This window comes from Athalia rosae, chromosome 7 (assembly GCF_917208135.1).
Source record: "Athalia rosae chromosome 7, iyAthRosa1.1, whole genome shotgun sequence".
In the NCBI taxonomy this organism is placed as follows: Eukaryota; Metazoa; Arthropoda; class Insecta; order Hymenoptera; family Athaliidae; genus Athalia; species Athalia rosae.
The window spans coordinates 3,510,384-3,534,483 of record NC_064032.1 but is presented as its reverse complement, the minus strand read 5'-3'; the positions used below and the strand labels follow the sequence as shown (position 1 = coordinate 3,534,483).

The window sequence follows — 24,100 nt, the reverse complement described above, 5'->3', positions numbered from 1 at the left end:
AATGTTGATGTCACTAAAGTTTCTATTCAAGGGATTGTATAAAGTCAGCAGGAGCTTATTCTAGTCTATTATATCCTACTGCAGGACTTTTCTCACCCTCGAAATCCCATTTATATAAAAATACGAATTACGCCACGCCACGCCACGCCACGCCACGCCACGCCACCCCCTCCCCCAGCCCCCCTGCATGATTATTCTCATTGTTAACTGCGTGTATCGTCTGATATTACAAAACGAAAACAACCAGACGAAGGATTATATCATTAAAACAAAAATTGGAAAAAGGATACGGTGTACACCGGTATACATGTATCTGTATTACAAAACCTCACATGTATCTACTGAATTTATATTACACATCATAACCCCCCGATCGAAATTCCAAACCCACCATATTTTCGCTCTTTCTTTTCCTTTTTTTTTCTCTCCCTCATCACTGTCCTTGTAAAGTTCGTTGCTCCTTATTGTTATATATATATATATATACTATACACAAGTACAGTATATACGTACGTACAAAGGATTTTTCGAGAGTATGTCGGAAAGGACAGTCACCGCGTCGCGGGCTTTTTTATTTATTTATTTGTTTGGTTTTATTTTTATTTTTTTGTACTTTTTTTTGTACATCAAACTTTTTCAAGACGAGCTTTCAGGACTGGGTGGAGGACCCGCCGGTGTCTCTACCCTCGGGACATTTTCAAGGACCTGTTGTCGAGCTTAAGGTATACTGTATTTTTTTCTTCCCTACCTTTTCCGCTTCATCCTTTTCTTTCTTCTTTAACCCCCTTCGTTTTTTTTTTCTACTTTTCGTTTTTTTTTTTTTTTGGCATTCTTAATTTTTTTTATTCTCATTTTTCTTTCCCCTCCCCTCCCGTCTCTCTCTCTCTCTCTCTTCGTTTCATTTTCCTACGTTTTTATTCCCCAAAGGTAGAGAGCAAAGACAGAGTCAAGGACTGAGCTTCGTGACCTCACTACAGCTACCTTACACCCACTGTTCATTTTTTTCGCCCTTCTTAATATCCTATTCATCTTTAGGGTGAATAGCAAATTTTTTTTTTTTTAATTTCCTCCTCCTTCTACATTCTATTTTTCAACCCTTACATTCACTCCTGCGAAAAGAGATGACGAAAAATTCAAAAAATCATTTTCGCATCGAAGGTGCGATTAGCTATTAAATTGTTCTGAAGCGGATAAAATTCAGCAGGACTTTGACGATTTGAAAAAAAAAAAAAAAAAGACATCTCATCTGACCAGATAAAAAACAGGTCAAGAATCTAAGGAGAAGCAAATTTTCGAAAAATTGGAAGAGATTGCAAAACTTTTCATCGCTTCTACATTTTTTCGATTCACATTTTTTTTTTTAATGAAAATAAAAAGAAAATAAAATAAAATAAACGACGCGCGGTGAAAATTCAGGGTCGTTCGTAGATAATATTTATACGAATATATTCGGTTGAATATATTTCCGCATCGATAAAAGATTTGAATGAACGTTAGCTGGTTTAAAATCGCTCTGTGCGGCGCGGGTGTTCGATCGTAATCGACGATTGAAGCTAACGCGGAGCTTTTCATATAGGTATACGTACGTTTCCGTACAGTGTGGGGGTATGTTTTATACAGACTTTGGGTCGCATGACGTTCTACGTATATAATATAAATAAATATATTGTACGTACATAATAAACATAATGGACCGTACACGATCGGATTATCAGAGTATATAATATCCCGCGAGCCTTTAATGTTATATGTATATATATATATATATACATAAAATAATCGAATATATACCGGAGCTATCGCATTACTACTCCACATACCTATTCATACATGAATTAAACCGATAATTTTATTGTCCGAAATATGTTTTTCGGTTTAGTTATTTCGCATAAATATAGATAGATATATATATTATACCTGCGCGACCGGTGAATATGATCACAAAATTTCACCGTAACATCATACGGAAATGATAATTACAATTTTAAATATAATATGCAAAATTTATTTCCACCGATACGCGTTGTATAATTCAAAAATTTCCGTCGCTGATGAAAAAAAAAAAAAAAGAATCCAACAAATCTAAAAATACAGATGACGGAATACGAAGGGAATAATAGGGTGAAAACGTGTGTGGCATGTGCACCTAAATTTTGTCGAGAGAGAGAGAGAAAAAAGAAAAAAAAAAGTAGAAGAAGTTCGTCATTACGAGGGAAGATAAAAATGATCAAACTATATCTGAACTGCGGTGCATAACGAGGTAGGTAACGCCGCGGCGGCATAATCATCATCAACGTTTCCAACTCCCGGTTATTTGTATGTATGTACGATAAATATATATACACATATATATGTACGATATTTTCTTTACAGACACACGCGGATACGCGGTTGTACGCGTTGTGTATATATATAATACAACACCCGCCCAGTGTTCTGCACAATTTGAAATTGTCCATCCAACTGTTAACTAGTTCGCAAAACCTGGAATTGCCAGAATTATCAAAAGGAATTAACAAACCTCTCCCGGCGCCGTACGACAAATGCAAATAAACGTATGGAGTCGTTATACGCGCGGCGCGACGTACACGTATAGGATATTTCAACTTTTCAAGCACCCGTTGTCCGAGCGTCCGTCCGTCCGTTCTTCACCTGTCTCTCCGCGTCTCCCGTGTGTCACGTAAAACTCGTCCATAAACCGAAAGGGTACTCGAAAATCTCTATTATTATACGACGCGCATAAAAAAAAAAAAATGGCGGCCGAATGGAGATGCAGTTAAGAGTTAAACCGCATCGTTATATGAAATTTCACATAAGGCGTTACGAAGTAGTTTAGTTTTTTTTTTTTTTTGTTTTTTTTCTCTTCTCTTCGTTACTTCGTTCGGCTGTTTTCAACACGAATTACCTTAATGCATTTCGACGGGGGAGGGGGTGGCAAAAACGAGCAGAAAAAAAAAAAAGAAGTGCAAAAAGTAATAACAAAATAGACCCAAGTTAAATTATAACTCTCGGAGAAAAAATTTGAAACAAAAAACAAAAAAAATAAATGAAAAATAAAAATAATACCGCACTTGTATTATTTATTCATTTTTTCTCTTGTCTTGGACCCGAAACTTTGGCGAGAGTAAAAAAAAAAGAGCGGGATCAGAGGATATTCTCCCTCGACTGTTTAAATATTCAAGCGAATTAAATCGGTCCACATCTGCATTAATTATAAAGCTAAAAGCTTCGTGAAAAATCTAGCGATTTCGTAGTTTTTTACCGGACACAAAAAATTTCTCTCTCTCTCTCTCTCTCTTGTTTGATTTTTTTTCTACGTTCGGGTTTTTCATTTTATTCCGGACTCTTCATTTCTTTTTCGGTTACTCGAATTTTCATCCCCATTTTAACCAGCGGTGCGGGACACGCGATAATCGTGGCTACTTTGTACACGAAAATCTCACGGGATAATAAACTAGCCGCTAGATTAAATCGACGATCTCTCGATATTCTCACGATCTTGTCGTATTTCCATCGAAATCGTTGGATCGCATTCGATTTTCAATCACACGTATCGCACGTCATTTCCGCGGACGTTTTTTCTTTCCGTATCGCCTCCGCGTTCCTCGTTGTAAAATTTTCACCATCTCCGGAGCGTTCGCATAGGTGGTTGGGCGAGAGGGGAGAGTACCTTACCTACGTACCGCGTGAAATGGAAGGCGTCGGAGTTTACTCAACGTTGAAGGGAAATCATCCCTTAGTCACCGTCTGACACTTGGAAACTCGTTACTCGGGATAGCGAGAAGTTATCCCCTCGTTAAGAGACCCGCTCTCAGATAAAGTAGCTACGCTAGCTTCTCAATTGTTTATTAGATACGCGGTAGAGACAATGTACATTTATCCGTACGCGCACACATAACGCCCGGCTATATCCCGACGTGTATCGGAGTTGGAAATCGTATGATCGAAGTGTTTAATTTTTCTTTCTCTCTCTCTCTCTCTCTCTTTCTCTCGTTGCAAGCGAAGGAATAAACGAGAGACGAGAAAAAGATTCTCTAAAAAACCCAATCGAGACGACGGTATAAAAAAAAAAATTGGAAAAAGAAGACGGCGTATCACGAGCAAATAATGGTACGGCAGGGTTATATAGGTGAACGTTCATCGACGCGGAGCTTTTCCCCCCCCCCCCCCCCCGCCCCCACCCCCACCCACCCCCGTAATAATTTTCCGGTAGTGCAGACGCTATGTACTTACGTACTAGTTCGTGTACACGAACGGGTCGTATGTACCGACGTTTTATACACTGCATTTGTCGTAAATAATACACGCGGCTGTGTACGCGTGTAAAGGTAATGCAGGTACGTACGTACGTACGATAGCTGTGTACGTGTATATATGCAAAACGGATGTATAAATACGAAGGTGGTCGTATCTTTGAAATTTTTCTATCGTTTCGAATCGTTGGTTATTTATTACCGACACCGCGTGATATTTTCGCGGTCCGTGCGCATAGCTTGAGAAAGATGCGCGTCGGAAAATTTTGGAAATAACGTGAAATGGAAGAGATTTAAAAAAAATGCTCGGCAAAGTCGGAGGATCAATTTTTCGAATCCGATCCGGTTGATCGAAAATTTGAGTAAATTGGAGACTAAAAAGATGGACGTAAACCGGTACACCCTACAGTCCGACAAAATACACGTTTACGTACACAAGATTAAGCAAAGTCGAGTCACGTAAGTCCGGGTACAATTAGGGCGCGCGGTAGAAAATGGGACTTTTACCGTACAGAGAGATACGAAGAGCGAAGCGAAGTGGGCGAGCAGATCTATGTGTATACGTCCCTTTGGTCCATTCGCGACCGGACCAACGAGAGAAGAAGCAGGGAAAGGGAGGCAAGAGGAGGAGGGAGAGAGATCGAAAATCGGGGGGTTGGAGGAGAAGCGAACGGGTGACTCGCGGAAGAGGAGAGAGTGAAACGAGAGAGGGCTAATGTCGTGCTATTGTCCCCGTGGCTCGAAAAGCCGTTCAAAGCTACACCACCGGTACGCCGCTCCCCGCGGGATCTGGAAACCTTGTTAACTCTACGGAAACCATTAACGGAGTCACGTACGCCCCGCGAACGGGGCTAGGGCATCGCGATTTGTTGGGTCCGAGTCATCGCCGTACGGTAGCGGTACGACCGATATACCGACAACGACGAGACGGCGGGATCGGGACAGGGCAGCAGACGGGGGCGGCGACTCCGCCATAGCCGTAGAATCTCCTTTTTTTTTCTCTTATTTTTCTTACCTCTACCCCGACCAAACCACCCTTATCACGACTCGCACCCATACATGTACCGAGGGGTAGCTATGTTTGTTTGTTCGTTTGTTTGTTTGTTTGTTTCTTCTCGTTCGCTAGCTAGCTACGTTTGTTTTATTTCTTCAGTTAGTTTTGTCTGAAGGAAGACTCCTCGTTTTAGCTACTTATATTTACGTGTACCCGGTATACGTATCTCTGTGTATTTTAAGAAAAAATAAATAAAATCCTCCCACCTCGTACAGGATGTATATATATAATATGCGAATAATTTCGAACGACGCGCACCGCGCCATTGGTGAAACACGGTTGTTGCAGTGACGCATCTGGTGAATTTCTCTAATTTTCGGTAGCAATCGTTCAATAAGTGAAATATTACACAGTCAATCTAAACTGCGGCGATGGTGCAGCTGCGTCGGGTTTATCGGGGGGTAGGAGGGGGACAGGAGGGGGGCGTGGGGGCAGCGGAGTCGGGAGCATCGGCGCAAAATGATCATTCGCTTGTAATTATAAGCATTTAGTGGTTTAATTAGCTGTTGCGTCATGTATAATTCACGAGTTATACACCCCGTCGTCGATAGCAGGTATACGCGATAGGTGCAACTTATACCTACCCTATCAATCGCGAGCGAGCGCGCGAGGGGGGGGGTTGGTTGGAAAAGGGTCGGGGGGTGAAAAGGGGAGGCAGCGCACCGCGCAGCGTTGTCCATACCGATAAACACGTGAATTCTGTTATTAATCAACGCCCGAGCTATTGAATAACATTTTCCCGGTACGTAACACGAGGTCGCCAGCCTCCGAATCACCGTTACATACGTACATACATCTATCTATCTCTGCATTCTCACCACCTATACGCGATGGACTCTGTACACGCTACGCGGCATCCTATCGCACCTGGCACACGCGCATCGAGCCCCCGCTAAAATCCGCATCGTAAATCGTCGAACGCTAGTTGGTGGGTCGAGGAAACGAAAAACCGAAAAAAATTAAACGGAGAGTTAAACGCGATTTCATTTCAGGTGAGGATAATATCTGCCTTTGGTTTTTCTTCTTTGAGTTTCCAAAATTTTTTTTCTTACACGTCCCGCAACGGTGCGGCGTCCGTCCGCGAAGGGGACGTAATTTAACCCTACTCCTATGTACGATGGGTACATATGTGTAACCTCTACGTATGGGTGTAAATACATATATATATATATATATGTATAGCCGGTAGATTAGTATCCCGTCGACCACGTACCACTATCCTCGAAACGCGTCAGCGTTATTTAATTGTCCCTTATTCAAGGACTAACCAACCTTTAGTCTTCCTATCCTCCGTTCTCACCACCCGATTCTGCTCCTAACCTCCCCACAGTTGCAACCCCGAACCTTATTTTCCTCGTTTTTTTTTTTTTTATTTAAACCAATCAGAAATTTCTACGGGATTTCAGGGGGTTCAATTTTCACGTGGCTCGAGCTCAACATTTTCCCGATAGTTTGGAAAACGAATGGACCATTTTTATTCCCCCTTGTTAAATACCTTAAGCCAATTTACTGGAAATAATTCACTCGCACTTTTTTTTTGTCTTTCATTTAATTGACATTTTTTCAGAGTTATTTAATTCTGAGGAAATAAATTAAGATCGCGTTCCATTTGTACATGCGATATAGGCCGATCAGGGTTGACCCGAGGTAAAAAAAAAAAAAATAAAAAAAAAAAGGAGAGACAAAGAGAGAGAAGAGAGGAGAAAAAATTATTCGGGGGCGGTTTGAACCGCCTCGCCGATTCCCATCTGAATTTCATTTCCATTGACGGAGTCGTTCGGGTGGCACCTAGTCGCGCGGGGGTTCCGGTGGCTTGTGGTTGTAATATCGCATAAAATCGTTCGATTTCCATAGGCCGCGAGCTGATATGCGTATATGTAAATTACGTACGGTGCGGTTTTAACTTGACTGGGGAGAGTTATAAGTCAACCCGAGGAAAATAACAGAAAATAATTTTTATTCTCTTCTTCTTCTTCTTCTTCCACTTGTTCAAAATCTTTTCATTCCATCGTTCGAAAGAAGTAAAACCGAGAAAAAAACAAGGAGGAAACAATATCCGAAAATATCACGCGACTATTTTCAGAGGTGAATATTTTCATTTGATTTCTCGTCGTTCGGAAGTGATTCGAGAACGTGTACGGTGAATGGAAAAGTGGGAGGCAGTTGAGTGAAAATTTTTCCGACCCCCCGAACGTATGAGAAAAAACCACCCTCAGTCAAAAGGGGGGGTATCGGAAGAAGTAGGTGCAAAAAACTAGAAGGGTGCGAATACGTTTCTACATACGTTCACATATGTAATAAATGCAATGTATGTGTGTATACTCCTTTTGGTCGAGGTTGAAGGTTGTCGAGCGGGCGGCGGGGGACGGGGGTTAAAGGTCGTTTGGGCGCGTTTAGGCGAGTTAAAGGCGGCAAATTGCGAGTACGGAAGTAGACCCCGAGGGTGTGTACGCGGTGGCGTGAGAAAAAATCAAAAAAAACAAAAAAAAAGAAAGGAGGAAAGAGAAAAAAATCCGCATACGAGAAGAAGCGAAAGAAATCGAGGAAACATGGGTGCGAGGAATGAAGAAAGAGAGAAGAAAAAAATTGTGAAATGAAAAGCGAAAAAATGAAGAATAAAAAATTTGTACACGACACACACGTGTGTGCGCGCGTATGTGCGGTGGGAAAATTGGAAGATTTCATTCGCGCGGAAGTGATCGAAAGCCTCCTTTTCTCCTTTTTCCTCTCCCTCTCCCTTCCGTACCTTGTATCCGTTCGCAATCTTTTATGCATGACTCCACCCAATATTATTCCTTCTGTTCACAGATCAACGGTAAACACTTTTACATATACGTATCGCACGCCGTATTCCAAATATAACACATGTAACACACGTGTATATTATATTCTCTCTCGCGTTCGAACTCCAAAATTCCATAACTTTTTAAACGAGAGGACGGTCGGGGGGGTGGCGTCTGATTTCCCACGTTTCGATCGTCGGGATAACTTCGATATCCCGGAGGCGAGCCGATTTTCCCCCCTAATGATAGATAAAACGTTGGAGAAGACGTTCGCCGAGCTACGAGCTGCTAGACTTGATTGACGTTTCAGCTTCGAATTGCTCTTTAAAACGAATTAGAACGTTGAGCGCGCGAGAAACGCGAAGGTATAGCGAAGGCGGCGGCGGCGGCGGCAGCAGTACGTGTAACGATCGTTTGGAGTATTTCAGTTGCTCGCGAAATATGTGCGCACGATACAGAGTCGAAGTTCGACGCGATCAGAGGCGGTACACACGGTATACCTACAAGCGAATACCTATACGTAAAGTCTAACGCGGTTATTCGGCATCAATCGGCAATGAGGATCGAATCTTGTGAACGTACGTGTGATCGGCAAAGTTCAAATCAATCAAATATAACGTTATAATTTTACCACCTAGATACGCGAGTACCTTCGGATCCGCCGATCCATCGATCGCTAATTATTAACCAACCCGACGGGAACGCACATCGTCAAAGAGTTTGTCCGGATGAAACGAATATACATATATGACTCGCCTATATATGTATTTAATTAAATTCACACATCGTCGCGCGTGCAGGTCCTTTTGAAGCACGGGGTTTCCGTAGGCCGTGGAGAATATATATATATCTGCGCGAGGGATGAAAGACGAGGAAAAATTGAAAAAAAAAAATCAAAAAAAAAAATCAAAAGTACAACAAAAATTATCGATATACGTGTAGCGTAGCGATTGATGAATATTTTTCGTCCGTTTCGTTTTACGTTTTTTCTTCGAGTTTTATATTCTTCGTGAAAAGGGTTGAGGCATATATACACGTGTACCTAATGACGGGTTTGGGCAAACCGAGGAAAAACTAAGAAACTGAGGTAAGAAAGAAAGAAGAAAGGAAGCTACTCTTTCATCGTGTGATTAAATCAATGCTAATAAAAGAAAAGGTGAAAAGAAAGAAGGTATACGAGGAGATTGGAAAAAAAAACGAAGAACGAGGCACGAAGGTAAGAAAAGAGAAAAAAAAAAAAAACAAAGAGGGAAATAAAATAGTGAGCCCCCCGGGTGAAAGTAGGGATGAATTTCCTATATACACACTACAGGGCGTACACTATCGTCGAGTTAACGAACGGCGAATGGCCTCTTAATTCTATAAGGCCTTCTTCTACACTTCTTTTCATTTTATTTCCTCCTTTTTTTCATTTCCCTCCTTTGTGCGGCCTTGCATCGAAAGAAACAAAAGCGAAGGGTATGAGGGAGGGTGGGGGGTGGGAAAAGAAATCAAAAAAGGGATGGAAAAAAAAATTTAAGTGCGCGCGGGTCGGCGGTAACAAACGCGACAGAGGGGTTAACGAAGGAGAAAAGAAGCGAAGATGGCAGAAAAAAACAAAAAAGAAAAGGAATTAGAGTGGGTAAAAAAAAAAAAAAAACACCGAGTACACAAAATAGATAGAAAAGTGGAAAATATAGAATCTGAGAAGAAATGGGAAGGACTTGTATACGTTCGGCCTTGCGGTGTACGAAACGGAGTATAGGTGGATATAAAAGCTGAAGAGCGGCGGGGGGGGGGGGGAGGGGGGTAAGAAAAGCAATCAGAAACGTGCGGTATCTTTCGCGTATCTGAAAAGCTCGCGCGCCACTATAAAGTCTCAGTTTACGTTTACCGTAGCGAAGGTGGTGTGTAACTACCATCCCCCCCCCCCCCCCCCCTCCCGCATATAGTTGCGGGGGAAAGAAGACGAAGGGTAACGCAAAAAGAAGCGGAAGAAGAATGAGAGGAGAGAGACGCTCTCAAAGTCGATATTAAAAGGGAGACGCGTGCACGTTGCATATTCAATTAAAAGCTCCGACGAATTTATAAACTCCGTACAAACGATACCCCGCCACTTTTTTCTCACACCCCTTCCCGCCCCCCGCCCCCCGTGGTTACGACGTCTCGACATTCGCCAGCGCACTTTCTTTCGCCCCTCACCCCCGAAAACTCGCCGCTTGTACATATAACGTGCACACGTTACCCCGCAAGCTCTCGCAAAAGGATAACGAATATTCTCCAACGCGGAGTTCAAGCTCGAAATCTTCTAATCCAGCTTATGGATAGAAATTAATACAAACTCGAAAGCTCGGCGTAATATCCATTCGCGACAATCGTCTCCGAACTTTAACAAACTCTTCGCAAGCTCGACTTTTTTTTCTTTTTTTTTTGTCGGACATTTTTCGAATTTTCAAGTCGAAAAGCTCGAGCTTCGCTCCTCGGTTTTTCGTATATTTTCGTTCTACGATCCACCACATCTAATTCCCTTCGCAAGCTCGATTTGTTTTTCGACACATTTTCGGATTTCGAAGTCAGAAAAAGCTCGAGCTTCTCGGATTTTCATTTTTTTGTTCTTCGGTATCTGACCTGCAGTGATCTTTCTTTCGCTAATTAGGTACGTAGAAAAACTGGCGGTTGAAATAGAGAAGAAGAGAAATCGTTGATGCTAATAATTCGTAGACCACGGGGGCGACCGAACGTGTAATCCAACGATTCTCGCCGCGTCGTGCGGTGGGTATGTATAGTTTTATACATACACAAATGTATGTATATATATATATATACACAATACATAGACGCTTTGCAGATTCGGTGTTAGGTGCAACGCGCTGTGCCGTCGCGGTAATTCCGGGTAGGTGATAAATTTCGCGTTACCTGTCAAGATAAGACGTTCTACCGGTAGTGTCTAGTCTACTGTACCGTTGGTGTGCACGGTTTCCACGTGTACCACCGGGTTACACATGTACACACACGCACGTTACTTATAGGGCATAACTGGTGAAACGAACTTTGGCGCGCGAGCTTTTAGAAAATTAGAGAGTGCGGTACCTACGTACCCGTTACGGTATAGCGTCACTTTTACGCAGGTACGTAGGTGGTGGGAAAGCTGCGAAATACGAGCACAGCGGAAATCATAGTCCGGAAAAATAATTTCTTTCATTTTTCGAAGGTGAAAAAAAAATCCAAAAAACAACACCTTTTCTCAATCGTCAGGGTTCGGGTGAGGACGAATTTTTGACGAGAGAAAAAAAAAAAAAGAAAATCCGATCAACTTTCAGCGGCTTTTTTCAATTTCGAGGTAGATTTCGAGCGTTGACGAATGCTCGTGACATTTCGTTGGGGTAAAAGGATTGAAAAAAAAAAAGAAAAAAAAAATCCCGGAAAAAAATCGTAAGTTCGGAGTACGGTGGTGTTGTGTTTCCCTTTGGTGATACACCGCGAGGATTGGCGTTGGTGATATTTTAAGTCAGCTTTTGAATTTATTTCGTTTCTCTAACGCCGGTTGTCAGAGTCAGAAAATTTCAGTTGATCAATTAGAGATAGAAGGTAGAGTCGGCCGGGGGCTGAACGGGTGAAAGGGGTAGGGAAGAGAGATGGAAGCGGCCTGAACAAATACGGGTTTCAGAGATATAGCGAAACTCCGCAAACACAACCTCTCTCCACGATTAGCTTGTGCAAAGTTGTGCGTAAGGATATATAACGCATATAAAACCACATCGTCATCGTCATCATTTTGTCATCTCTCCGCGCTCTCCACCCCGACCACCGCGAAGCGCGCACAAATTAGAAAAAAAAAAAACAGATCAGTCGACGACGATCCTAAAAAATTTGCAGCTTGCACCCTTATGGGTTTCAGATTATTGACGAAAAGCTCGTAACCCAAAAAAAAAAAAAAGTAAAATAAAAAAAAAAAAATGAAGTAGAGCTTGCGGCCACGAATTGTTTCATTAATTTCCCTACGTCTTCCAATTTGGATAATTTTATGCTCGATAATTACGTCACGTACGTGACGATATTTCCTCATTGGCGAAAGCTCGAGCTTTCACGTACCTAATGCATGTGGTGGGGATGGCGTCTTTGAGGGGGCGCGGTTAATCAATTTTCGCTACGCGTCGGTTATCGATAATAACCCCTGTATGGAATTTTGGATCGTAAATTGCGAATGTACAGGTACGTACGCACGTACGTACGTAATACAGTCGTACGGGTGACGAACCTTGACGCGCGGTTTCGAGGAACCGTCGATTTCGAATGGAGCGACGGCAACCGCAGCTTTTCTAGAATATTCCGGCTCTCGCCCTACTCTCGTTCACGGGTTTCCGAACGTAGCCCGAACGGAAGGGGGTTAAAAGGCATATCTCGCCGTAGGTATATTGGGGGGCACGTGCACACTTCTGTACGTTTACAAGTTAAAACGTACGTCGGTGCGACGACGCTTATACACGGATGGATAATTAAATTCTCTGTGAGTTAACGCGGTTAACCGTTGTAAGCATTCCGCTTCCAAGGGTCGCTTTTCCTACCTCTTATACATATATACACATATACCGAATGATATGTATTACACACGTGTGCGCGTGTAGATTACGATGACATACCGTACGTATGTTATTTAGAAATTCAAAATTCGTCGAGCTGTCGTGTCGCGTTATCTGTAAAAAAAAAAAAAAAAAAAAAAACCCAATATTTTCCTCAAGAGAGAAAAGATCGCCGTGATTTTTTCGCGAACTAAAAAACCACATAGGTGGCCCCCTCCCCCATATGAGCGTGAAAATACGTTGTCAACAGCTTTTCCGATCTCGAGGAAAGTTTTCTTAATTAAAATATCGAATAACGGTTATAATTATAATAATAAACCGATATAGCTGTTACCGATCTCCTTAGATCAACCTTAACTACCGGTAACGTACTTGGCTTCGCGTTTCATAAGTACGGCAAATAAGGTACGAGCCCGAGTTACTTACTCACACACACAGAGATTATTGCAGCTAGGAGAGGTGGATCCGTATCGTACCTTCACCCCATCTATATATATATATATATATATACCTATGTGTGCACGTACAAGAAACACACGGAGTGTGCGAAAACTAGACGACGGGGTAAGAGAGGGGTGCGGACTCCTCTCGCTTTGACAAGTTATTAATTAATGTTTGTTTACCCGGTTAAGCGAAGGAAATGAGACTTTTCTCTCTCTCTCTAGTTCACCTTCTCCTTTTCCCACGTCACAACGCGGTACTGCAGGTACACGTGTATATTGTATACCTACACGTATTTCGTGCACGGGTATGAGAAGAGGAGAGGTTGTTCAGGAGTTGGCTTGTAGGTTGGATATGACACTTATAAGTACACAAGTATATATATGTGCATGCGAGTACATATACGTATATATATATATATATACACGTTTTCGGCAGGTATATATATAACGCCATGTACTCCCTAAAACTCAATACTTTGCGAAATGTTTGCATGTTTCCAAGTTAGCTCGGGCGTAGTTTTGGGGCTTCCAAAGAACGTTAATCCGTGTATACCTACCCCCTCCGATGCCTGATACACGTTCTCCTCCACCCTCCCTTCTCTCTCTCTTTTCGGCTTTTTTTTTTTTTATTTTTTTTTTTACCGTCCCCGAATTTTCCCAAATCTTCTATCCACGTCCGTCTCTCGATTTTCACCGAGTGTTCGCACAACTTGGAATCGATACGAGTGGGGTAAATTTTTACGTTACAGACGTATACCGCCAATATATCAAACATCAACGGAAAATTGCTACCGGGGGGTAGGTATACGTACCGACTAAGAAACTGAGGAGCGAAGAAGTATGAAAGAAAAGTAAAGTGAAACCACTGTCTGTTTTTTTTTTTTTTATTATTTTCATTTTATTTTTACCTCTATTTTTTGGAATTTTTCTTCTCCTTTTCTTTCTTTTTTTTTTGGTAACAATCGTACGTGTTACGTGCAGTATATATCCGCAGAGGAAAATGGTTGCGGGTATATACCTAAAGTGTCGTGTGATATTTTAGAAGAATTGAAAAAAATGTAAAATGAAAAATGAAGAAGGGAGAAAGGAGAAATGAAAACGTATCTCACGTCCTCTGTCACGAGTTGAAAAATCAGCGAGTTAGAATAATGCTTGAGAAATAAGCGAGAATCAAGGATGAGAAGGAAAAAGGAAAAAAGGGAGAGGGAGAGAGAGAGAGGAGAAAACTTTGATAAGAGACACACATGTTCTCAAAGCTAGGTACCAAAAGCTGCGCTGAGCTTTTAGGAAAATTAAAAACGTTGGTAAAACGAATTTGAAAGAAAAAAAAAAATACGTCCGATCCGAATAAGACAGAGAAGAAAAAAGAAGAGGAAGAGAATTCGGAAAACTTTACATCTCTACAAGAAGTTGGACCCAAAGGTTAACGAATGCGACGACGTCGTCGACTGCAGCGGTCTTTAATTCAAATGCATTATACCACCCCGACGTTTGAAATATTAAAATTAAAAAACAAAGACTTTATCAAATTACGTTTATGAAAATTTATCGATATAAATGTTCAACTATGTACCGAATTTCTTTTCAGATTTTCAATTTTTTTCATCTTCCTTCGCTCGGCGGACTTCACTTCACTTATACGTAGACGAACATTAATTCTAACGCGTTAGGTAAGCTCATAATTTCTATGGCGCCTTTCTCCCCCCACGGACCATATATACGTATCATGACTAATAAATCCTAATCTTATTGTCTCGGCGCTAGTAGTAGTGGCGGTAGTTAGTAGTAGAGAGGGTGCCCTTATTGAACCCGTTTAATTTAGACGCACGCCCTTATACACGTACGTATACGGTTTGAAATAATTTTGTAACGTGGTTCTCAAACCGTAAACCTTCGCATAAAATTTCAAAGGTTCCTAATTTCAATCTGGGCTTCCCACGTCCTGTGGTACGTCGGAAAAAAAAATTAGAAGACGAACTCAAAACTAACGAACCGATGAAAAATCCTTTCCTCAACATCGAGAAATTTCCGTGGACAAGTTCAGAGTCGTTGAGAATTTTCAAAATCTTTTTCCGGTCAAAATTGCGACGAGGCGCTTCGAAAATCCATTTGCGAAAATTCCATCTGACGTAAAAGCTCTACAAAATTAAACTAATCGACGACCGTAGCCCTGAGTTGGTAATGTTAATTTTCACAACGTCAGAATGTGGCGATAGTTACGGAAATTCGTGTAAGGAACTTTGAGAATTTTCTCTACTTAAGTAGTATATAAATTTGAATATATGTACATAGGAATCAATTTCGCTAAGGGTGAAACTCTCGAGAGTTTGGCTTTCATCGGCCTATAGCGTAAAAGCACTCGACATCGTATAACGATCGGTTGGGAGAGAGAGCTTGCAGTATGATGAACTGCAGAGGACACTGGTATATCACGAGGAGCTTTAAGCGATGAAACGATATCAATTGACAAAATACATAGCTTTGTATACCATACATATTCAGCGTACATAATGCAGATACCGAAGCGCAGCGTTTCGAAAAAAAAAAAATAGAAGAACGAAAAAATTTATCGCTCCATGTTTTATCCGATGACTACGCCAATACGATCGAACCTAGTTTTCCACCAATTATGGTCGAAAAACAGAGGAAAGAACCGGGGCTATTGGTTTCAAATTTTCCGTCTCAAAAAATCAATTACAACCCAGAGATATTGAGAAGGTCTTTCCGTGGGATCGACGAACTTGAGAAGCCAAGTTTTTTTTAGATATTTTTCGGACCAGATCGATTGACAAAGTGGGCGTGTAACTCACCGGGATCGGACGACGGATGACTTCTGGTCAATCGGCAGAGTTGCAGAGGAAGATACCGAGTGTCCGCTCTGGGTGGTGATTTCGGTGGCGGCGGAGCGGCGCTCAAAAATCCTCTTTGGAGCTCCCATCCGACCTCTTGGATTATCGAAGCCTTGCGAAAGTACGGCGTCACTTCCCTCAGGTACTTTACTGGAAACCGAGAAGAAAAAAAAAAAAAACCAATTATTCAAACGATTTGTATTTCGTTTACCTATTCGATTCAATTTTTTTTTGTCTTTTTTTTCTTTTCTCTCTCGCACGGAAAAATAAAACGAACGAGATTGAATCCGGTTGGAAGTAAAAAATTTGAGCGAATTCGTCAAAAAAAAAATTTTTTATCGTTGGAAAACAACTGTGGAATATTTTGACCTCATAAAAAGGTATACCCACGCCACACACGTTGATACGTAGCGGGCACCCAAATTAATATACGTCTGTAAACTCGTATAATATTAAGTTGAGCGCGTTAATTAAACAAACGGTTAATTATAAACGTTTTTCACGTTACGTACAACGTCGTAATATAAAGGTAATTAACGCAGATCGGCAAACACGAAATTTCGATGCGGCTTGTTCGTCCCGAATTTTTTTGTGTTCTGCTTTATTTTTTTGACGACGCTCAAAGAGGATCTCTTTTTTTTTTTTGCTCGACAAAAATATCCGAAAATCATAAATAAAATGATCGTAAAAAGAGTATCGCCGACCGCAACGGGAGAAAAGAAAAAAAAAAAAAGAAATTTTCTGAAATCGTCGAGCGAAACGAAAGTCGATAAATTCCTCGATACTATGATAGTTTTGTTTCTCTTTGAATTTTATTTTTACCAGCTCCACGTGGATTTGAAAAAAAAAAAAAAAAAACGAGAGAACAAAAAGAAAACTAGTAAAATGGAAAACTTTTTCTCATGAGTAAATGCTTGTGCAGCGTTTATACACTGCATTTAAACTTTAAGTGGTCACGTGTTCTGAAACACCTTTTTGCTTTCTTTATTAACTCGTGCTTTTTTCACCCCCTCCCGTTCTTTTTGTTTTCTCTATTCCGTATTTTTTTTTTTTTTTCTTCTTATTATTTTTCACTCGTATAAACTCTAGGAAGCCGCAAACGCGTTTGCAGTATAAGTAGGAGTACGTGTGTGTGTATTTGTGGGTGCAGTAGAGGAGAAAATGAGGCAAACCCGGGTTGAAAAAGCGGAAAATTTACTTAAAAAGGAGCATCGCGTATAAAAACGCAAATTCAAACGTAGGTATAAAAGGTATACATATATATACACGTGCCACGTACAGGATAGAGGGAAGCCAAAGGCCAAAGGAAATCTTTTCTCTTCACCAATTTGCCTGCCGACAAGTGCGAGAAAAATTTTCATTCAGAAATGAACGAGTGTCAAGTAAAACTATTTCGAAAGATAAATTTTCTTTTTTTTTTTTTTTCCATCAGCTGCGCAAAAATCGTCTACGAATAATTTTCTCCAATTTTTGTATCAAACTAAAAATCGTGCAGCAGCTACCGTGAGTTGGGTTTATCGTTCAATTTTTGTTTAACTTTTTCGTTTCGATTGATTTGAGTTAGCTGAATAATGAAAAAACTGTAAAATTTGAAGAGCGAATAAATAAGCAAAGTTATTTACAAAATTTTTCGAAATGGTATCAATCGAACGTCGGCACTAGAGTGCTTTTCGTACGCGGGACACACACTTGTCAAACTCTCCCATGAATTTTTTTTCGTCTAAAATAATGATAAAAAAGTTTGCGAATAAAACCTTTGAAGTTTGGCAACGAGAAAAAAAAAAATAAATAACTGAAATAAAAAAAATAGCAATATTCACGTAGGGAATATTTGATATATATATTTAATATCTCACCTAGTTTCGTTTAAACATTTATTTAGGGATTTCTTTTTTTTCCTTCGTTAGTTATTTTTTTTTTCCCCTTTTTCTTTATCCCCTTGCACTTTTTCATCGCGATGCCGATTTTTCATCATTTTTGATTCACGCACGCTCGGAGCGCAATATGTGATATACATATCCGCGAAGTGTACGGTTGAAGTGTGCGAAACACACACACATTAGATATACATATATACACACGTGTGTATATAGTACGCGGTCACACTTTCCCGTTCATGGAAAATTCAGCGCGGAAGTCCCCAGCGGTTGAATCCTCTTCGCGTTCCCTAGCCGGTTCCCATGCACTCATGTACACCGTACCAGGGGGGAGGGGGGGAGGGTTGCGGGTGCCACTCCGAAAAGCGCGAAGACACGTTTTCGGCGATAAAAAGAAATTGGAGAGGATTTTCCTTTGCGGTTTCACTGTACGCTACACCTATTTCCCCTCTTTCTCCACCTCTGCTCGCTCTATTTTCTCTCCTTCTCTTCGATTTTTTTTATTTTTTTACTTTTCTCTCCTACTTTCCACGTCGCGCACTTTTTTTTTTTTTTTTCTCTTTCTTTCTTCCGAAGAGCGCGTGTACGGGAAATAATGTACGAGGATACTCTATGGGCGCGGAAAAATTGATGTGAAATTATCGACACGAGCAAAAAAAAGAACAAAAAAAAAACGGAAGGAAGGAAGGAGTTTCGAAATTGGGAAGAAAATTGTACAACGTGTAAAAGTAGAAGGAATCGGCGGACGAAAGGACACGCTCTCTATATTCATTTGCAATATCGATAAAGTATGTGAAATATTTATCTATACACACGTAGGTACGTTAGCCACATACGTATGTACGACATCGGTCCACCCGGAGAATTCGGAAGTCTTTGCACCCGCGGGGGTCTCGCGGGTATTCAAAATAGCCCTCGGCGAACGTTACGCGGACGTTTCAATTCCGAAAGGGGAATCGTCAGCGAGGATCGCTCGTGTACCGCGTCCGGTAACACCGCAGATGAAAAAAAAAGAGTTTCGAAAAATCGAAGAATCCAGAGAAGTAAGTACTAAATTTTGGAAAAAACCGCTCTCCCTTTTTCACTTACATATCAGAGCGATGATTCGCTTCTCCTTTCGTGCCTTTCGCTTTTTTTTTTTTTTTCGAATCCGTGTTCAATAATTCGTACCACGTTGATACGTACATATGTATAAAAAAATATAGGCAGGTACATACTCGATGTATGTACTGCAACGTGGCTTTTTTAAACAGATCACCCTTTTTAGTGGCCCCACATTGGGCACCACTTGCGACGTAGAAGGTTTTCTATTTTCCCCCAGGCGGGTTGGACCCGGGAAAAACCCACGTGCCTTCGGCGCGATCTGTACGAAACTGAAAACGTAAAACGGAACGGAAAACGGAAAACGGAACGGAAAGATTGTTGGGCGCCAGACGCGTGTCGCGTCACTTAACGAAATAACCAAAACTTACGGAATAACGAATACAGATCCGGCGGAGTGGCTGGCTAGGCACAGGCTGTTCAACAGCGAAATAAATGGTAGAGTGGCGTGGATCCACAACAACAATTCGGGCACAAATAAAAACGATAACGTAACGTAATTTCGGGAGACTGTATTTTAACAAATTCGGTAGGCAATACAGAATCGGTAGATTTACAATAGGTCGAGAGCAACAAAATATAATTCGTTTAACGGTAGCGGGAGGTCATTTACGGGAGTACAGAATTATAATTTCGATATTCGAAAGGCCTACGGGAGTTTTACTGATTCTTTTACAAATTATCCGAATGAGCGATAATTACGAACGGGAGAAAAGGCGCGGTTTTACACGGAGCGCTTTTCCGTGGCTACTCTACGGTAACAGACGATAGATTTTCCAAATAGAACGGGACCGTAACGTAACGCAAGATTTACCGTAGGGGTAACAGATTACCCAAAAAATGACAAATTAAATACGGGAGAAAATATTACATAAATTATAACAAAATACCATACAGCATCACCAAATATCACCAAGGCTTTCCTTAACGTATTACTTAAATTTTCCTTAATAACTCAACGTACTAAATGATACCCCGTGCAGCAAATGCACGGGAGAAACGGTAGAAGACCAATGAACTGCTCCGAGAGCGAAAATACAAAACGTACGGTAACGGAATTCAGCCACGAGGCAAACCGGGAGGAATTACAAAATTGCCCAAAAACCGAAAAACGTAACGGACCGGACCGTACCAAATTGCGGTGGGGCGCGTTCCCACCGACTTATCAAATACTGGATGCAGTGGGCCTTTAACCACTGACTTACACTCCTAAATAAACTGGATGCAGTGGGTCTTTCACCACTGACTTACACTCTAAATAACGGATGCAGTGGGTCTTTCACCACTGACTTACACTCTAAATAACGGATGCAGTGGGTCTTTCACCACTGACTTACACTCTGACAATAAAACAAAATACGAAATATTCTAGGCAATTTGCAATTCCCCACGTGGCTACTTCGTGCCTCTCTATGAAGGTGGAAAACCTTACCTTAACGGAAGGAGTTCGGCACCCACTGACTCTAACTTTAATACAATTGTTTAACGGACTCTAGTTTTAATTATACTGTAGCTAAGGGGCGGATGGGAGTGAATCTAAATAGCAACGGTAGCGGTAGTGTTTGGTGAAAAACGGTAGCGGTAGACGGTAGATTTGGGAAAGCGGCAAAGGAAGATCTGAATTGGTAAGGAAGGATCTAGCCAAAACGTCCTGTCTGTTTGCCGGTATCTAGTAGAGTAGGACGAGTTGAGCGCCGGTGTCCAGGATCTTCTTACTCGGAAATCGTCCGGATTGGCGATTCCCTCTCCTAATTAGGCCACAGGTGTAGGGCGCAATTCTTCAGTTGACAATTGAATTTGCCTATTCGGCGCCTCTCCTCTCCTCTGACGTCATCATCCATGCTTCCTCATCGGCCGCGCTCGCTTTTGAGTACTGACCGGCTGGCTGTCTGCGTTCAGAAGGCCATCCAAGGCTGCGTCGACTCAGGCACTTGGAGTCCTCATCCTAAGAGCAACATCTCTATTCTATGTCGTCTCGGGAGTCGGAATGTAGTCCTGGGCTCACTTGTGCCTCGGCTCCTACATGTCTTCCTAGGCAGAACGTCATCTCGGGAGGTTACCAAGTTTTACCCGGTGACGGGATCAGTTCCGGAACGGTAGATGTTATGTTGGTCTGGCTCCTGGCCAGTAAGTTACGGGACGGGAGGTGACACTACTCAGTTCATGCCACCCTATACGCCGCCTTCCGTAGCATCCATTCGTCGATAGCAGAGCGTCTTACGCACCTATCGTCTAGCGGGAGATCGTAGACGAGTCGTCTTGCGGTCCTATACGCCGGTAGCGATTCGGTAGATCGGGAGGCGGGAGATGTTTGCGATGCTGTCTTCAGCTGGTGGTCCGGTCCACCACGGGAGAGTGCACATCGGTAGTCTGATTGGCACGGATGACGTCAGAGTTGTACCCTTGGAGGAAAGGGCCCGGGAGGTCCTCGTAGGTCGTCCTGGCTCAACTCGTCGGTATTTTCCCAGGTCACATAAGAGAATATTCGGAACAACAACGAAAATTAGCTTAACATACGGAATATCTCTTATTTCAATTTAGCCTTGGTGATGCGTTTCGGTGTGCTGCAGTTTTCTAGATTATTGACGAAAAACGGGAGGAAATTCCGGGAGATTTGGGTGCCGTAGTAACGGGGCTGAAAACGCCACGTTACAACTCCCCTCCCCGTGGGGGAAGACCGAATAGGTCTTCAACCTTCGCTAACGAAAGAGAGGTCACGAATTGGCCGTACTTTAAAACTGAGTTACGTAAGTGTCTGGACGTTGGTGATACTGGATCATGAAGATTCTGATGGTGGTCGGAAATACGGAAGCGGGAGGTTTAACGAAAGAAATGTTCCAAAAGTCGCGGGCTGTTACCGGGAGCGATATAAATTTATTGTGTGCGGTGTCTTTTTCTTTTTATTTTATTTTTTTTTTTTTTGTTGACGAGAGCGGGAGATATATTTTTTTTCTGTTATGAATTCTCTGTTTCTTCTTTTTTTTTTGTTGACGGGAGCGGGAGATATATTTTTTTTTTTATGAATTCTCTGGTTTTTCTTTTTTTTTTTTTTTTTTTTTTTTTTTTTTTTGTTGACGGGAGCGGGAGATCTATTTTTGTTTTGTTATGAATTCTCTTTTTTTTTCTTTTTGTTTTCTTTGAATTTCCCGTCTAGGGGACGCGTGAGGGTGGTCGGGAGGTGCGCGGGCGTTGCTGATTACGCCGGTAAAAGTCTGCTGCCCAGGCGTCACAGCAATCAGGGCACGTGGCTTTCGTATAGCCCGAGAAGCCACAGCCCTTACAATAGACCGTCGGCGGGTTCGGGCATTGGGTCTTGTGGTGTCCCGTCTGCCGGCAGTTGAAACATTGCCCAGGCCGAACACGCTGGTGCGTGGCGTCTTCCCCGGACGGATATTTCCGGACGGCGGGTTCGGGGCCGAGCTGGCAAGATTTTCCTTCTACGCGGACAGGCGTTTGTGACGGAGGTACGCGATTCGGGGCCGTGGTCGGGATCGGTAGAGGGGTTGGTGGCGAGGTCGGTAGCGGTAGCGGGAGCGGGAGCGGGAGCGGGAGCGGGAGCGGTAGCGGGAGCGGTAGAATCGGTAGCGGGAGCGGTAGAATCGGTAGCGGGAGCGGTAGAATCGGTAGCGGGAGCGGTAGAATCGGTAGCGGGAGCGGTAGAATCGGTAGCGGGAGCGGGATTGGGTCCTCGGCCAGGAATACGTCTATCTCCATGACGGTGGAATCGCCTGACTCGGGGGGCGGTGACGGGTACGGGAGAGGTACGGTGTCCCGGTACTCCGGTTACGATCGAGAGGAACCTCGTAAGCTGCGTTTACGGTCTCGATAGGGTCCTCGTAAGGGCCTAGGTGAGCCAACGCCGGGCGTGGCTGGCGGGAGGAGGCATGAGGCCCACGGTAAGCGAGTTCGGGAACAAGACAGCGTTCGGGAGGTGGCGGAACCTGATAACGGGAGGTTGTTCCGTAACGCCATTCTACATTTCGGGCGAGGTGTTCCAACTCATCCAACTGTCTGACCTCGTCGCGACGAATTAGAATTTGATAACGCGGGAGTAAATTACGGTAGGAGTAATCAAGTTCCTCTTCTTCGGACCAGGCAGGTCTCAGACGATCATAATATGCTCGCATGACGGTCAAATAATCAGCCACGGATTCGTGTTCGCCCTGGGTACGGCGACGGATTTCGGCCCGCAATTCGAACTGCAAATTGGGGCTGCTAAATCGATCACGCCACGCGTACTCAAAATCTTGAAAATCTCGCCAAGACGGACGTTTGGCCCGGAACCAATATAAGGCAATCCCCGAAAGGAAAAACGGGAGGCTATTTAGGATGTCGGAGTCCTGAAGGTCGAACAGGATCCTGCCTTCCTCTATCCGCAGTAAAAATGCTTCTGGGTCCTCATTGCGTGTCCCAGTGAATTTTAGATTCCATTTACGCATTGCCTCATAAGCGGCAATTGAGTTTGGCGGGCGACCAGGCGAAGCGCGGGAGGGGGTCGCGTAGTGTTGTGAACCATACGGGCGAGAGTCGTGCGTTCTCGGATCAGGCCGAATCGGCGGTAGATTTTCGACAAGCGGCGGGAGAGGGGGTGATCCAGCCATCGCATTGTGCGCGGTAGAATACAGGGCATGAGGTGATCGTCGTGGTTCGGCAAACGTCGGCGAAGTTCGCTCTGGGGCGATCAGCGGGGGTACGGTAGAATCGCGGTACTCGGGAGGGTCGGTATCGGCAGGGTTCGGTAGGTTTGAATTTTCTCCGTCTAGCACGGTGTGCGTAGATTGAGGGCTCTGATGTTCGTCCGGTACTCGGAGGGCTATCTGCGCGGGAGGTACGGGAGGTGCGGGAGGTAGATCGCCGGGAGTAGGGGGGTCATCCATCGGTCCTTGTGGTGATTGACAACTACGGAGAAACCGATCGCGGGAGGGAGAAAGAGTTCCAACGGTTAAACGCGAGGTCCGTTGGCGCTGGGCGCGTAATTCGTCAGCTGTTGGCAAATAGATCCAAGCGTCCTTAGCAGGGGGCGACGACATAGACTTCGGGGGTCAGAAAAGTATCGCGGATAGCAACGACAAGGAAAACAGCGGTAGAGGTCGTATCGGAAGATATCGCGATGTTTACAGGCACTTGTTTGTCGCGGCCTTGTCCTTGATTGTTGTGCTCGAGAGATTTGAAATGTAACGG

General features: G+C 43.1%; 1 protein-coding gene across 4 annotated transcripts in view; it reads right to left on the bottom strand.

Annotated features, from left to right (window-relative positions):
• LOC105693494 (beta-1-syntrophin) overlaps positions 1 to 24,100 on the bottom strand; it is a 190,910-nt gene that overhangs the window by 47,233 nt on the left and 119,577 nt on the right. For all 4 annotated transcript variants that reach the window (XM_048659089.1, XM_048659088.1, XM_048659090.1 and 1 more), the window contains one exon: positions 15,903 to 16,091. In XM_048659089.1, coding sequence (XP_048515046.1) covers positions 15,903 to 16,091 — 189 coding nt within the window. The remainder of the gene's footprint in view (positions 1 to 15,902; positions 16,092 to 24,100) is intronic.